This window comes from Nyctereutes procyonoides, unplaced genomic scaffold (assembly GCF_905146905.1).
Source record: "Nyctereutes procyonoides isolate TBG_1078 unplaced genomic scaffold, NYPRO_anot_genome, whole genome shotgun sequence".
In the NCBI taxonomy this organism is placed as follows: domain Eukaryota; kingdom Metazoa; phylum Chordata; class Mammalia; order Carnivora; family Canidae; genus Nyctereutes; species Nyctereutes procyonoides.
Genome location: NW_026575030.1, coordinates 20,081,017 through 20,097,192, shown reverse-complemented (window position 1 = coordinate 20,097,192; position 16,176 = coordinate 20,081,017). Strand labels below are relative to the sequence as shown.

Below are 16,176 nucleotides of genomic sequence, written 5' to 3'. Positions count from 1 at the left end.
CTTGGCATTGTTTACTTTCTGAACCCACAGTCCCTGTTCTGCCCGGGACTGACCTGTTGCATTTCTAGACTCTCTGGCTCTTCCTATCACTTCTGGACTCCAATGAAACACTGCGCTGAGCAATGCAGGCACTGGATTTCCACTGACTGGGAGGGCTTAGATGATGCATCTTGGAAGTATGGTGGGAGGGTCACTCCCCATAGAACAAACTTTGGCCCACTGGAAACCGTAGACGAAGCAAGCATGACAGAGAAATACCCTTTCCATCTACCTTCCAAGGCATGTTTTCTCTAAACAGTATGCCTGGAGAGGACAAGACAGTGAGTGCATTTTTTTTAAGATTTTATTTTATTTATTTATTTTTTTAAGATTTATTTATTTATTCATTCAGAGAGAGCGAAGAGAGGCAGAGACACAGGCAGAGGGAGAAGCAGGCTCCATGCAGGAAGCCCGATGTGGGACTCGATCCAGGGTCCCCAGGATCACACCCCGGGCTGCAGGCGGCGCTAAACCGCTGCGCCACCGGGGCTGCCCAAGATTTTATTTTTAAGTAATCTCTACACCCAACATGGGGGTCGAACCTACAACCTTGAGGTTAAGGGTCAAATACTCTACCAAGTGAGCCAGCCAGGAGCTCCAAGACTGGGTACACTTATCTGCCAAACAAGCTGCTGTGTCTCATGTTACCTCATTTTGGTTGATCTGAATTTGTACCTCCCAAATAAAACACGCACGCACTTAACCTTTACCTAGAAGACAGGGTCCACATTTTTAAATGTTTCTGTTATTCTCAGCACCTAGCACCTGGCATTGGTGTTCAATAAATATACCTTCTTAATTTTTTAAGATTTTATTTTTAAGTAATCTCTGTACCCAACATGGGGCTCAAACCTACAGCCCTGAGATCAAAAATCACATGCTCTATCAACTGAGCCAGCCAGGGGCCCCAATAAATATTTTCATATATAGTCAGTGTCTAAGAGTTCCCTTTCCAGTGTAAAATAACTGTGGTAGTGTACCAGAGTGAAAATGCACAACATACAGTATATATTAGGTGTCTTTATTGGGTTTTTTTTTTTTTGCCTTTTAATATATAGTACATTCACATGGTTCAAAATTCAAAATGTACAAAAGGGATTGAGAGTGAGAATTTCTCCTACCTTTGACCTCTAGCCTCTTCATTTTTCTCCCTGAGACAACCAATGTTCTTACTTTGTAACATATCTCTCCAGAAGCAGCTTATGAAATTTATGGATATATTAGCTGTGTGTGTGTGTGTGTGTGTATTTATTTTTGCCCTTTTTTTCCACTTAACAATATATCAGAAATATTTTAAAATAACGCATCTTGGTGATAGCTCCACATCATTCTCTTCATTCTCTTATATTGCTACACAGAAAGTATCCACTATATCAATTTATCATATTTTGTTTGGGCTCCCTCACTTTTGCTATAAAAATTAACCTGTAATACATTGTACATACATCGTCTTCCCCAGTTTACAAGATAAACTACTAGAAAAAGAATCTCTTGGTCATCAAAGTTAGTTTTTGACAGATGGTATCAACTCTTTCAGGGAGGACTTCGGCTCTTCGGGAGCACTCACTGCTTTCCCCTTCTCAACGACCTGAACAGCCCTCAGCAAAACGCCCTGCAGAGACTGGTTCTTTACCATGTTAGTGATCAGGACACTGACATCTCTGATATACATGTGCCTCACCTTAGCAACATAGTATTCCGTCTTGTTACCATGTGCAATAAAGAAGGTGCAAAGTGCCCTGATATCTCCTTCCTGCAGCCCGCACTCCTCCAGGACAGACTCCCACACAGCTCTAATGCGCCCGTTCTTGACTTTTCGTCTTAGGACAGAGGCCAAGGTGGGAAGACCTCTCACCAGGTCTGGCAGCTTCTCAACCACATGGGTGTGCAAGCAGACGAGTACATCAATAACGTAGCTGTGTAAAATATTCAGTTCCATTGAAGTGAATCTACAAAAAATGTGGAGAGCTGCTCATCAGTAGGACTCTTGATGTACAAACATACAGTGAATTCCATCAGGATACAAACCCACTACAAGAACCAGTTGTTGTATTTTAGAAAATACTTACTTTAGAAAGGGCCTACACTACGCTGGATAGCTTATTTCTCAGGCCACTCACACTACACATTTCTCAGTGGCAGAGGAGTTACGTCAACCATCTCTGTGTTAGTAAGCTATTGGCAAACAAGAGACACTGATGAAATGCATATGGCAGTGCTGGCGTAGCTACAGGTGCTCAAATTAATCTTTTTTGAATGGATTAACATAAGGAAATAGGATTTCTTCACAATCCATTGAAATCCAAGATTAGCATGATCACTGCAAGCTCTCATGAAGCCACAAAATTCCACTGATTTCTCATTGGATACTCACTTGGGTGCCAGAACTGCTGTCCACAGCTCATCTTGGGCTGCCTGGCTTGCCAAAGCCTTGCTATGATGTTCAAATTTCTGCGTCAAACTATCCTTGATGAAGTCCAGTTCTTTAAACTGTGCTTCTAAAGCTTGGAGTTTGTGGTCTACTCTATAGATAAAAGAATCAAGGGGTACTTTAGGACAAGGGACAAAGCTAAGGTTTTGCCTAAGATAAGACTCTAATACATTGTTTATAACCACTATTAATTTGGGTAGTGAGGGCCCCTGGGTGGCTCAGCAGTTGAGCGACTGCCTTGGGCTCAACTCGTGATCCCGGAGTCCGGGAATCGAGTCCCACGTCGGGCTCCCTGCATGGAGCCTGCTTCTCCCTCTGCCTGTGTCTCTGCCTCTCTCTCTGTGTCTCTCATGGATAAATAAAATCTTAAAAAAAAAATTGGGGTAGCTATTTAAATTTAAGATTATGAGCAGATGTTCCTATTTGCCATTCTCTCTAGCCATCATCCTAGTTCTTATATTCCTTATATTGCCAATTCCCTTATATTGAATTGTCTAATTACTTGAATTATCTGCCACGACTTGATTTTGTGTTGTACTTTATACTTTACATAGTATTTTAGGGGCACCTGGCTGGCTGAGTCAGTGGAACATGCAACTCTTAATCTCAGGGTCTTGAGTTCAAGCCCCACATAGGGCTTGGAGCCTACATTTAAAAAAAAAAAAAGTACTTAAATACAAGCATTACTTTGATTCTCACAACAACCAGAAAAAGTGAAGCAGTCATTTTTATCATGTTGCAGGTAAAGGAATTGAGGGGCACCTGGTTGGCTCAGTTGGAAGAGCATGGGATTTTTGATCTCGAGGTAATAGTTCAAGCCCTACATTGGGTGTAGAGATTTTTTTTTTAATTTTTTATTAAATTGATTTATTCATGAGAGACACAGAGAGGGGGGAGAGAGAGAGAGAGAGAGAGAGAGGCAGAGACACAGGCAGAGGGAGAAGCAGGCTCCATGCAGGGAGCCCGATGTGGGGCTCGATCCCGGGATTCAGGATCATGCCCTGCGCTGAAGACGGTGCTAAACCCCTGAGCCACCTGGGCTGCCCCCGAGATTATTTTTAAAAATAGACTTCATAGATAAAGAAATTGAGTCTCCAAAAGATTGAGACCTAATGTCATGCTAGCTAGGTGCTGGGACCAGTATTTAATAAGGTGCACTTCTCTGGTCTGACTTCTGGAATCCTCTCCCACCTTCAAGGATAAGCTCATTTTCCACTATTCTCTTGAATCTACTAGACTTTATGCCTGGAGATCACCCTGCCTACTTAAGTTTCAGAGGGACCTCCTCCACTACCTGTCACTCCCTACCTCCTGCTTTATTTTTATTTAATTATTTTAGAGATTTTATTTATTTGCTTGACAGAGAGAAAGCAAAAGCAGAGGGAGCAGCAAGCAATGGGGAGAGGGAGAAGCAGGCTTTCCTGCTGAGGAGAGAGCCCTACATGGAGCTCGATCCCAGGACCCTGGGATTATAACCTGAGCCAAAGGCAGATGCTTAACCAGTGAGCCACTCAGGCCCCCTCTGCTTTATTTTTAGGATTACCGTTTCATGAATGAATTGTGAGCTGTTGGGGGGAATCAGAGACTATTTCTTGGCCATCCTTATACCTGTCCCCCAATACCTAGCAAAGGTCTTAGACAGAAGTAATAAAATATGTCTCATATGATCAACATCTATGATGTGAATGAGATGCCAAGCTGTGTAACCCAACATGGGCATTTGGATAGCTCTGAACAGGCTTAATCATCAGACAGTGCTGTGACACCAGAATTATGTCAAACTGAATCACAAAGAACTGAAACAACACAACTCACTTGCCTGAATTGTTTTTCGTGAAAGTGGTATACAAATACACATACCACTTCCTTGAGCTTCTATATCCTCAGGGACCTGAATGCTGTTGTGGCTGCCCAGGTTCTGTCTTTGGCCATCTTCTCTTCTTGCTCCTCACTTTATCTCAAGGCTAATTTAGTTTCAGGTACCAGCTCTCTCCTAAGCACTAGACCTGTATCTTTATGTTTTGTGCATCTCCACCTGGATGGAGGTGTCAAACTCTCCTGTCTTAAACTGAACCTACTATCTCTCCCCCTCTCTCATCTTCAGAAATTACTATGGTGGTATTTACTCACTGTTTTGGGTATTTTGTTTACATATAGATAAGGCCCACTACGAAATGTGTGGTGTTTCATAGGAGTGTAAGTCTGCATGACCTAACATGCCAGCAATCTCTGTTTACATGTCAAAACAATGTCATCTGGCATACTGCTTGTGTTAACTTTGACATCTTTAAGACTATATTGAAAAAAAAAAAGACTATATTGCTTATAGGTCATCTCTAGCTTGAACTCTAGAGAGGAGCTCTAGTTTCTCAGTCAGTATAGGAGTTCACAATTGTTAACAGTTCTTTGGAAGGCTCTGACCAAAAGACATTCCCACACCATTCCAAATAAATCCTAAACAACATGTCTGCAAATCCAAGTCTGTTTTCTACTATAATTCCCCAGGTTTGTTAGTGGACATCACCATCAATTGCTTTAAACTAGAGATCTCAGAATAATTTTGACCTTTGTTTTCTTCCTCTCCATTAATGCTTCTAAACTATCCCTTCCTCTCCATCACCACTAAACCAGGTAATAACTATCTTTCATTTTGACCTAGGATTACAAATCCTTGCTTTCAATTTCTGCTACCTCTAATCCATCCTCTAGAAATATGCTTCTAAAACACAATTCTGGGACGCCTGGGTGGCTCAGCGGCTGAGCGTCTGCCTTCAGCTCAAGGCATGATCCCAGGATCCGGGATCGAGTCCCACATCAGGTTCCTTGCAGGGAGCCTGCTTCTCCCTCTGCCTGTGTCTCTGCCTCTCTCTCTGTGTCTCTCATGGATAAATAAAATCTTTTTATTTTTATTTTTTTAAATAAAATCTTTTTTAAAAATAAAATAAAACACAATTCTGATCATGTAACTCAACTGATTATCTATGTTATCCACTGATAGTTAGAGCCAAACTAGATATCCTCAGGAAGATAAACATAAAGCCCTTAGCCCTTTGCTCCCATCTTTTGCCACTCATCTCGTATCCTTTTTTAAAAATTTTATTTATTTATTCATGAAAGACAGAGAGAAGCTGAGACACAGGCAGAGGGAGAAGCAGGCTCCATGCAGGGAGCCCAATGTGGGTCTTGATCCTAGGACTCCAGGATCACGTCCTGGGCCAAAGGCAGACGCCAAACCACTGAGCCACCCAGGGATCCCTCATCTCGTATCTTTTTTTTTTTTTTTTCATCTCGTATCCTAATCATGAATCACGAGAGACATCTAGCAGTGCACTGAACACAGCATACGATTCCAGGCTTCTGTGGCTTCCATATAGTATGTACAGTTCCTCAGCCTAGAATTCCTTCCCATATTTCTCTTTCTCATAACCTGTTATTCACACTTTAAGATCCAGCTTAATTGTCTCTCTGGGAAGGGTTCCTTTTCCTAGTGTACAAGGCAAATTTAATTGATCCTCTCTTCATGTTCTCATGGCCCTTTAGGAATATCACCATCATGTCAATCACATTAAATTCTAACTATTTTTGAAGTTTTCTGTTATCCCTATAGGCTTTGAGCACCTTGAGGACAGAAACCATATTTTACTTATTTTGTATACCTAGAATATAGCACATGCATTAATTGAATGGAATTCACCTGGGAGTAATTTTTTTAGATTATTACTTTATATATATTTTTAACCTGGAAGACTTAAACCACTTTAAACAGAGACAGAATTCTGATCAGCAGGCCTGTAGTTCTTTGCCTAGTTTTATTCTTTATTTTTCTCTTACCCATCTTCCCAAAAAAGCAGACCTATGCTTGTTCCCGCCCTGTAGCCCTTAGGAACCTTTTCATTGCCTTCTTCAAGGATATCAGGGTTGTGGTTTCATTGTTCATCTTCTTAAAGCAAAATGAAAGAAAACAAAACAAGGAAAACAAAAACCTAAGGGAGGTTTGAATCCAGGGTTTTCTGCTGTCTTCCACTCAGCAACAGGCAGCAGTAGTATGAGTATTTGATCTAAATTCTGCCTGAAAGGTCACTCAGTGCAAGAAGCTTTTAATAGCTTGTACATCCAAATATAGTTTCAAAGAGCTGATCATGCGAACACAGGTGTCCTAGAACGCACTATAATATTTGCTTTTGTAAAGTGAACTGTAAGTACATCAACATAGCAAAACAATCAGATATAATCATGGCTCTATGTGTATTCTGATAAATGTATATATGGATATACAAATATATACATATACTAGGATTAAATTTGATGAAAAAATTACTCAACCTAGTCATCCTTAGAAACTAGTAAATATTTATTGAGAGCTTCTGCTATTAGATTAAGTATTGAAAGTAATAGACGGGGGGCACCTGGGTGGCTCAGGCTATTAGGTATCCTACTCTTGATTTTGGCTCAGGTCATGATCAGTTGTGAGATAGAGCCTAGAGCTGGGTGTGGGGCCTCCTTAAAATTCTGTCTCTCGGGATCCCTGGGTGGCGCAGCAGTTTGGCCCAGGGTGCGATCCTGGAGACCCGGGATTGAAACCCACGTCGAGGGATCCCTGGGTGGCGCAGCGGTTTGGCGCCTGCCTTTGGCCCAGGGCGCGATCTGGAGACTCCGGATCGAATCCCACGTCGGGCTCCCGGTGCATGGAGCCTGCTTCTCCCTCTGCCTATGTCTCTGCCTCTCTCTCTCTCTCTCTCCTCTGTGTGTGTGTGTGACTATCATAAAATAAATAAAAAAAAAAAATTTGAAACCCACGTCGGGCTCCCGGTGCATGGAGCCTGCTTCTCCCTCTGCCTATGTCTTTGCCTCAATCTCTCTCTCTCTCTCTGTGACTATCATAAATAAATAAAAATTAAAAAAAAAATTCTGTCTCTCTCTCTAAAAATAAATACATACATACATAAATAAATAAGAAAATAAAAACAGATATAAAACAAGTCTCCTGGGCCAGCCCGGGTGGCTCAGTGGTTTAGCACCGCCTTCAGCCCAGGGTGTGATCCTGGAGACCCTGGATCAAGTCCCGTATGGGGCTCCCTACAGGGAGCCTGCTTTTCCCTCTGCCTGTGTCTCTGTCTCTCTGTGTGTCTCTCATGAATAAATAAATAAAACCTTTAAAAACAAATAAAAATATGGGAAGAGGATGTGGAAGTGGTATCTGCACTCCTTACAGCATTACTCACCATAGGCAAGATATGGAAATGGCCTAACTGTCCAGAAAGAAGGAAATTCTGCTGTTGTATCAATATGGATGGACTTTGAGGGCATTATGCTAAATGAAATGAGCCCAACAGAGAAAAACAAATACTGCAGCGTATCACTTACTATATGTGGAATCTAAATAAAAAGTCAAACCCAGAAACAGAAAAGTAGAAAAGTGGTTGCCAAGGGTTGTGAGTGGGGGAAATAGGAGTCTGGCAAAAGCGTAAGGAAAAAAAAATTCAAAACAAAACAAAAACTTGTCACCAAAGTAACCTCCCCTACAATCATTCCATTGCTGGTGTACTTATTGTAAGGAGTAACTTTGCCTTATTGATTAAGCCTTTTGCAGTTGGGCTTCTTTTTTTTTTTTTTTTTTAAAGATTTTATTTATTTATTCATGACCGACACAGAGAGAGAGAGGCAGAGACACAGGCAGAGGGAGAAGCAGGCTCCACACAGGGAGCCTGACGCAGGACTCGATCCCAGGTCTCCAGGATCACACCTCGGGCCAAAGGCAGTGCTAAACTGCTGGGTCACCGGGGCTGCCCAAGTTGGGCTTCTCTTAGGGAGTTAACAGTTCAGTGAAGGATACGTTATATATCAGGTTCCTCGTTGCTGAGATTTCTCCTGAAACCCTTCATTAGTTTTTTTATGGGTAGATCAGTGGCCAGAACCTTGACAAGAAAATAAAACAGAGAAGGAAGGAGAGAATGCTGAACACTCATTTAACTTGGTATCTCAGAATAAGGCATTGGGGACCCCGCCCCCAGAAAAATGTTGCGAGCAGGGCAAAGCATAAAAAGTTCTGCTTGGGGTAAGAGCCTACCAACTCGGACCCCCGGGTGGCTCAGCGGTTGAACGTTCACCTTTGGCTCAGGGCGTGATCCCGGGTTCCCGGGTTCGAGTCCCACATGGGGCTCCTTGCATGGACAAGGAGCCCGCTTCTCCTTCTTCCTATGTCTCTGCCTCTCTGTGTGTGTGTGTCTCATGAATAAATAAATAAAAATAAAATCTTAAAAAAAAAAAAAAGAGCCTACCAATTCCACCCGCCAGTGTTGTTTCCTCTAGGTGCTGCCTGCCTATGGAGATCCAGTGTTTGTTCCCTTCTCCCAGCTTGCACTTGTCTATGCAGAGCTAAACAATACCTGCTGATCACTCCATCTTTGATTGCCTGATTTCCTTTTCTCTGTCCAAACTCGTAATTTCCTGATCTCATCTGCCAGGCTCATCTTTCAGGCCCTCCCCTGTCATACTGCCTTTCAAACTTTTTTTTTTTTAAATAGTGAACTTTATTTTTTAGAGCAGTTTTAGGTAAAAGTACAGAAGGTATATCCCTGCCCTCATAGAGGCCCCACCTCCCCAGCTACAGACATCCTGCACCACAGTGGTTACATTAGTTATTTCTGATAAACTACACTGTCTTGTCATTATCACCCAAAGTGCACAGTTTACGTTAGGGTTCACTCCTGACTTTGTCCATGCTACGGGCTTTGACAAATGTATAATAACGTGTATCCACCATTGTAGTATCACACAGAAGAGTTTCACTGTCTTAAAAATCCTCTATGCTCTGTGGATTCATCTCCCCTGTCATATAGCTGGAAACATACAGTATGTAGGTTTCTCCGATTGCCTTCTTTCACTCATACTATGCATTTCAGTTTCCTCCATGTCTTTTCACGGTTTGATAGCTCAGTTCTTTTTAAGGCTGAATAATATTTCATTGTTCAGATGTACCAGTTTCTTTACTCACTCACCTACTGAAGGAATCTTGAATATTTCCAAGTTTTGGCAGTTATTAATGAACCTGCTATAAACATTCGAGTGCACATTTTTGTGGGGGCATAAATTTTTGGTCTATTTGAGCAAATAACAAGAAGCATGATTGCTGGATTGCATGGTAAGAGTATGTTTGTAAGAAACTGTCCAACTGTCTTCCAAAGTGGCTGTACCACTTCGCATTTCCACCAGCAGGTAGTGATAGTTTTTGTTGCTCTGCATCCTTGCCAGCATATTGGTGTTGTCACTGTTTTGGATTTTGGCCATTCAAATAGGTGTATATTGTATCTTGTTGTTTTAGTTTTTAAAAAATATTTTATTTATTTATTCATGAGAGAGAGAGACGCAGAGACACAGGCAGAGGGAGAAGCAGGCTCCCTGCAGGGAGCCTGATGTGGGACTCGACCTGGACTGCAGGATCAGGCCCTGGGCTGAAGGCAGGCACTAAACCCCTGAGCCACCTGGGCTGCCCGCTTTTTCAGGTTTTTTTTTTTTTTAAACATTTTTTAAAAATTTGTATTTATTTATGATAGTCACACACACAGAGAGAGAGAGAGAGAGAGAGGCAGAGGGAGAAGCAGGCTCCATGCACCGGGAGCCAACGTGGGATTCCATCCCGGGTTCCCAGGATCGCGCCCTGGGCCAAAGGCAGGCGCCAAACCGCTGAGCCATCCAGGGATCCCTTTTTCAAGTTTTTAAAAAAGATTTTATTTATTTATTTGACAGAGAATAAGAGAGAGAGAGAGAACACAAGCAGGCCAAAGTGGCAGGCAGAGGGAGAAGATACAGACTCCCCGCTGAGCAGAAAGCCCAACATGGGGCTCTATTCCAAGACCCTGGGACCATGGCTTGAGGTGAAGGCAGACACTTAACTGACTGAGCCATCCAGGCACCCCTGTTACCGATTTTTCAAATATTTTCTCCCAAAAACCTTTTATAACAAAGCTGCATCCTGGATTCCTGCCTGCTTTCTGTTGCAGGGTATTGATCTTTAAAAGAATGCTGTGCTCAAAAGCGGAACAGCGGTGCCAAGAAATAGATGGTACTCTGCTCTGCTGGAACAAACATCTAAAGCAGCAGATATTTGCATTTATTACAGAGCTGAATCAAGTACTAACAATGGAATACTTTGAGCACCATACTTTGAGTGCTGAATTCAAAATACAGGTACTAATAGAGTCATATTATTTCCAGAGGCTTCTAACTCAGAGAAAAGATCCAGGAGTTTGTGCCAGAGATTACGTTATACACAGAGGGAACTTACTGCTTAACGGTACTCTGGCAGGTTCCTTCCTTTCTCTGTCTCATTTTTCTACTTCTGTACTATATGTACTTCCTGGAATGACTTCAATTCTCATTTGCACAATTTTGGAAATTTGTACAATTCTCATCTTAGGTCCTGCTCTAGGGTAAGCTAAATTAAGACTACACCCTTACTGTCTGTGTCACATTTCTTGTTCAAGTATTAATCTCAGAGAACTTTAGCAGACTCTACCGGATAGATCAGCTATTAATCCCAAAATTTGTGTTAGTTTCGATTTTATTTTACACATATAGGTATAGTCATAGGTAGTGGAGTTCTTATGGAAGCTTCCATTAAGGAAATGCTAAAAAAAAACAAAAACAAAAACAAAAACATACAAATGGCTTACCTACTTCAAATCCACTGAATTTTTAAAAATTAATAGGACATTTTGTTTTTATTTTTTAAAGATTTATTTATTTATTCTAGAAAGAGAGAAGGGAGGTGCAGAGAGAGAAAATCCTGAAGCTGACTCCCCACTTAGTGTGGAGTCTGTGGACTCTATACCATGACCCTGAGATCATGACCAGAGCTGAAATCAAGAGACGGTTGCTTAACCTACTGAGCCACCCAAGCACTCAATTAATAAGACACTTTAAAAATTGAAGTATAACATATACACAGAAAGCTGTATATCATAAGCTTAATGACTATGATGTGATATAATAAGAGATTTATATTTGATCTTTGTCCCAGTTCTGCACACAGAGCTAATAAAACTCATGTCACTTCCTAAGTGATAAGAACCATAAGAGCATCTATTACGATTTTATTTTTTGTCCCCAGCTCCTAAAACAGGCGAAAGAAGTAGATTTCATTAAAATATTTGGTTTTTATCTCTAGTTACTGAAATAGCTCCAGAGTGATAAAAATGAAAGGAGTGCCTTATTGATAACAAGCCCCTTTCAACCACGTCTGAGTTTAGTAATGAGGTAATTTTTAGAAAGCCTCTAAAGATAAGGGCTGGTTGCAAGGGGAACCACTACATGATTAAGAGAGTTGGAACCTTAACTCCTGGAGAGGGAAGAGGGCTGGAGTTTAAGTTAATCACTAATGGCCAACAATTTAATCAGTTAACCTACTATAATGAAACCTCCAAAGAAATCCTGACCAAAAGGATTTGGAGAACTTCTGGGTTGGTTAATAAGAAGACATTCATAAGTCAAGAAAGTGGTGTACCCCAAACTCCATAGGGACAGAAGCTCCTATGCTCAGGACCCTTCTGGACCTCACCTATGTATCTCTCATCTGGCTATTCATTTATATTCTTTAATATGTCTTTTGTAATAAATCAATGATAATAACTAAACTGTTTCTTGGGTTCTATGAACCATTCTAACAAATTATCAAGTTTGAGGAAGAGGTAATGGTAACCTCAGATTTATAGTCAGTCAGAAGTACATGTGACAACTTGGGAATTTTTATTGGTTTCTGAAATGGGGACAGTCTTGTGGGACTAAGTCCTTGGTTTGTAGGGTCTGTGCTAACTCTGGGGAATCAGTTTTAGAATTGTATTAAATTGTAGGACACTTAGCCAGAGTCTTCCAAGAATTGGTGAATTGCTTGGTGTGGAAAATCCCACACACAGTGTCACAAGTATTGAGTATAGAGAGGAAATGGTTTTTTTCCTTTCAATGATTTATCACCAAGTGAATACCCTCATGTAACTTTAACCTAAATCAAAGTCCCAGAACTGGCATGGACCTCATGGCCCTCCCAATAATTGCTTTCCCTCTCTTCCCAAAAGATAATTATTATGTCTCATTATATATTAGTTTTGTCTATCTTTGACCTTTTTATAAATGGAATCATCAGTGTGTTCTTAATAGCTTTATTGAGATATAATTCATATATCATACAATAGGCTCATTTTAAATGTACAATTCAAGAGTTTTAGCATACTCATGGAGTTGTGCAACCCTCATATAACTCATGTTGAACATTTACATCGCCACAAAAAGAAACCCTATACCCTTCAGTAGTCACTCTTAATTCCTTCCTAATCCCTCCACCCCCTGTGCCAATACTAGCAACCATTTATTTACTTTTTGTCGCTATAGATTTGCTTGTTCTGGACATTTCATATAAATGGAATCATACAACATATAGTTTTTTGTGACTACTTCTCTTACTTAGCATAACGTGTCCAAGATTCATCCATATTATAGCATGTACCTGTATTTCATTCCTTTTTATTGCTGAATAATATCCCATTATGTGATGCCATGGACTGAATTGTATCCCCCAAATCCATATGCTGAAACTTTCACCCCCAGTGTGACTGTACTTGGAAATAAGGTAATGAGGTAATTACGGTTATATGAGGTCATAGAGTGGGGACCTAGTCCAATATGACTAGTATCCTTATAAGAAAAGGAGGCACCAGAGATGTACATGCATAAGAGAAAAGGCCATATGAGGACACAATGAGAAGGCAGCCATTAGCAAGCCAAGGATTGAGATCTTGGGAGAAACCAAATCTACATAAACTTTGATATTGGACTTCCAGCCTCCAGAAACGTGACAAATGTATTTTTGGTTTTTAAGCCATCCACTCTCTGGTATTCTGTTATGGCAGGCCTAACAAACTAATAAGAACAAATGGAAATTCTAGAGCTGAAATTTAAGGAACATCTGAAATTAAAAATGCACTGGATAAATCAGGAGCTAGAGATGAAAAAATAATGAAGGATCTCTGGAAGAATGGCAGGCAGGGATAAGGAGCCCCCTGCCCTAAGAGGAAACCACCCTTAAAAGGATTTTATACTGCTCTGGAAGGAGCCCTCCACACTTTCCCATGTGATAAGTAGAGGAGAAAAACCTGATTGGATTGACAGGCTTATGGAGGGCTAAGCAGATTGAAAGAGCCTGCCAATGAGCCCATAAAAGCCCCTATACTTAGAAATGCTGATGGCAACCCTCTTGGGTCTCTTCCCTCTTCCAGATCTTTGTACTATCACTGAACCTTGCTTGGCTGCCCGCCACTCTATCTGGTCTATATCTTCATTCTTCAAAGCAGTGTGGTCAAGAACCAGATGACCACGACCTATAGGCACTAAAGGAAAAGAAATTCTATAACAAAAATATCAATGAAAAAAAAAATAAAAATAAAAATAAATCAATGAATCTGAACACAGGGCAACAAAAACTCTTTAAACTGAAGCACAGCGAAGTAAGGCTGAAAAATAATTAACAGAACCTCAGCAAACTGTGAGACAATATCAAGAGTTCTTACATACATACATATATATTAGAGTTCTAGAAAGAGAGAGAAGGAAGTAGAAAAAAATATTTGATGAAGAAATGTTTCCAAATTTGATGACACATATAATTCCAAGAAATTCAAAGAAGCCCAAGCAGCATACACCTAAGGAAAAGCAATGGCAAAGATGGCGGTAGTTGGTAACGCTGTATTGTGTAGTTGAAATTTGCTGAGAGTAGAAATTAAATTTTTTCACTGGAAAAAAAAAGGATAAATATGATAAATATGTAAAGTGATGGATGTGATAATTAACTTGATGGGTGGAATCCTTTTACAATGCATGTGTATATCAAATCATCACATTGTGCACTTTAAATATCTTATAATTTTATTTGTCAATAAAGCTAAATGAAAAAGAGAGAAGCATACCAAAACATGTTAAAATCAAATGGTTGAAAGATAATGATGAAGAGAACATCATAAAAGCATCAAAGGAAAAAAAGATGCATTAAATACTGGGAAACAAAAATAAACATTCTTTATCAGAAACAATACAAGCCAGAGGAAATTGTATTGTCATTTGAAAATAAGTAAACAAAACGAAAGCAAAAGGAAAAAATTACCAACCTGCAAATCTCTATTGAGCAAAAATATCCTTCAAAACTGAAGGTGAAATAAAAAGAGATTTGCAAATAAGAAAGATAAGATTGGAGTAGGGTGGATTCTTAATCCAATATGACTAGTATTATTTTAGTCCTTTGAGGCAGCTATAAAAAAAATACCACAGACCTGACAGCTTATAACCACAGGAATTTATTTCTCACAGTTTTTTTTTCTTTTTAAAGATTTTTATTTATTTATTCATGAAAGACACAGAGAGAAAGGCAGAGACACAGGCAGAGGGAGAAGCAGGCTCCATGCAGGGAGCCGGAGCCAGATGCAGGACGTGATCCCAGGGCCCCAGGATCACAACTTGAGCCAAAGGAAGGTGCTCAACCACTGAGCCACCCAGGTGTTCCTATCTCTTACAGTTCTAGAGGCTGGAGAGTCCAAAATCAAGTCACCAGCATGGTTCCCCTCTGGTGAGGGCCTTTTTTCTATTTCTTCCTTTTTTTTTTTTTTTAAGACTTTATTTATTCATGAGAGGCACACACAGAGAGAGAGAAAGAGAGAGAGAGAGAGGCAGAGACACAGGTGGAGGAAGAAGCAGGCTCCTGAGACTACAGAATCATGCCCTGGGCAGAAGGCAGACGCCCAACCACTGAGCCACCCAGGCATCCCCTCTTTTCCTATGTCATAGCTTGTAACTTCTAGTGTCTTCACAGGGTGGAAGAGGCTAGGGATCTCTCTGGAGTATCTTTAGTAAGGCACTAATCCCATTCACAAGGCCTCCACCCTCCTGACCTCAGCACTTTACAAAGGATCCACCTCTTAATACCTTTTTTTTTTTTTTTTGAAGATTTATTTATTTATTCATGAGAGACACACAGAGAGAGAGGCAGAGAAGAGGCAGAGGGAGAAGCAGGCTCCATGCAGGGAGCCTGATGCGGGTCTCCATCGGAATTGGGGATCATGCCCTGAGCCAAAGGCAGATGCTCAACCACTGAGCGACCCAGGCGTCCCCTTTGGGTTTATATTTCAGCATTTAAATTTAGGAGGATACATTCAGACTAAAAGTGTCTTTATGAGAAGAGATGAGATTCCGACACATACAAGGGCAGACTGTCATATGATGTCAAAGGCAAATTGTAATCCTAAAAACTGTAAACTATGGAATGCCAAGGATTGCAAACTAGGAAGATATAAGAAAGGATCTTCCCCTACAGGCTTCAGACCTTGATGATACCTTGTTTGCAGACTTCTAGTCTCCAGAAAATCCTTAAGACATATTCTTTTATGCCTTAAGCCACTCAGTTTATGAGACTTTGTTATGGCAGTCCTAAGAAAGTAATAGGCCATTGGTCCCTCGAGAAATGAAAATGTATATCCACAAGTATATTTGTATATGAATATTTGTAGCAGCTTTATAATCGCTTGATCTGGAAGCAAGCTAGGTTTTCATCAATAAGTGGATCGATTGACAAAATGTGGTATATTCATACAATAGAATATTACTTCAGCATTAAAATTGAATATACCATCGATAAATACAACAAAATTTACAAATTTCAAAAATACTTT

At 40.5% G+C, this 16,176-nt stretch overlaps 1 protein-coding gene across 1 annotated transcript; it reads right to left on the bottom strand.

The window, feature by feature from the left end:
• Window positions 1–1,087: 1,087 nt before the first annotated feature.
• Window positions 1,088–6,555, bottom strand: SMCO1 (single-pass membrane protein with coiled-coil domains 1). The gene is made up of 3 exons (XM_055316066.1): window positions 6,358–6,555; window positions 2,414–2,563; window positions 1,088–1,988 (listed from the first exon to the last, which is right to left on the bottom strand). The coding sequence occupies exons 1-3, from the start codon at window positions 6,405–6,407 to the stop codon at window positions 1,544–1,546; spliced, it is 645 nt and encodes a 214-aa protein (XP_055172041.1). The 5' UTR covers window positions 6,408–6,555; the 3' UTR covers window positions 1,088–1,543.
• Between the last annotated feature and the right edge of the window lie 9,621 nt (window positions 6,556–16,176).

Coding starts and splice junctions, on each gene's coding strand:
- SMCO1 (XM_055316066.1), bottom strand. CDS start 6,407: ATGAACAATGAAACCACAACCCTGATATCCTTGAAGAAGGCAATGAAA. Junction 2,564..6,357: donor TTGAAGAAGGCAATGAAAAG/GTTCCTAAGGGC, acceptor TTTTATCTATAG/AGTAGACCACAAACTCCAAG. Junction 1,989..2,413: donor ACAGCAGTTCTGGCACCCAA/GTGAGTATCCAA, acceptor CATTTTTTGTAG/ATTCACTTCAATGGAACTGA.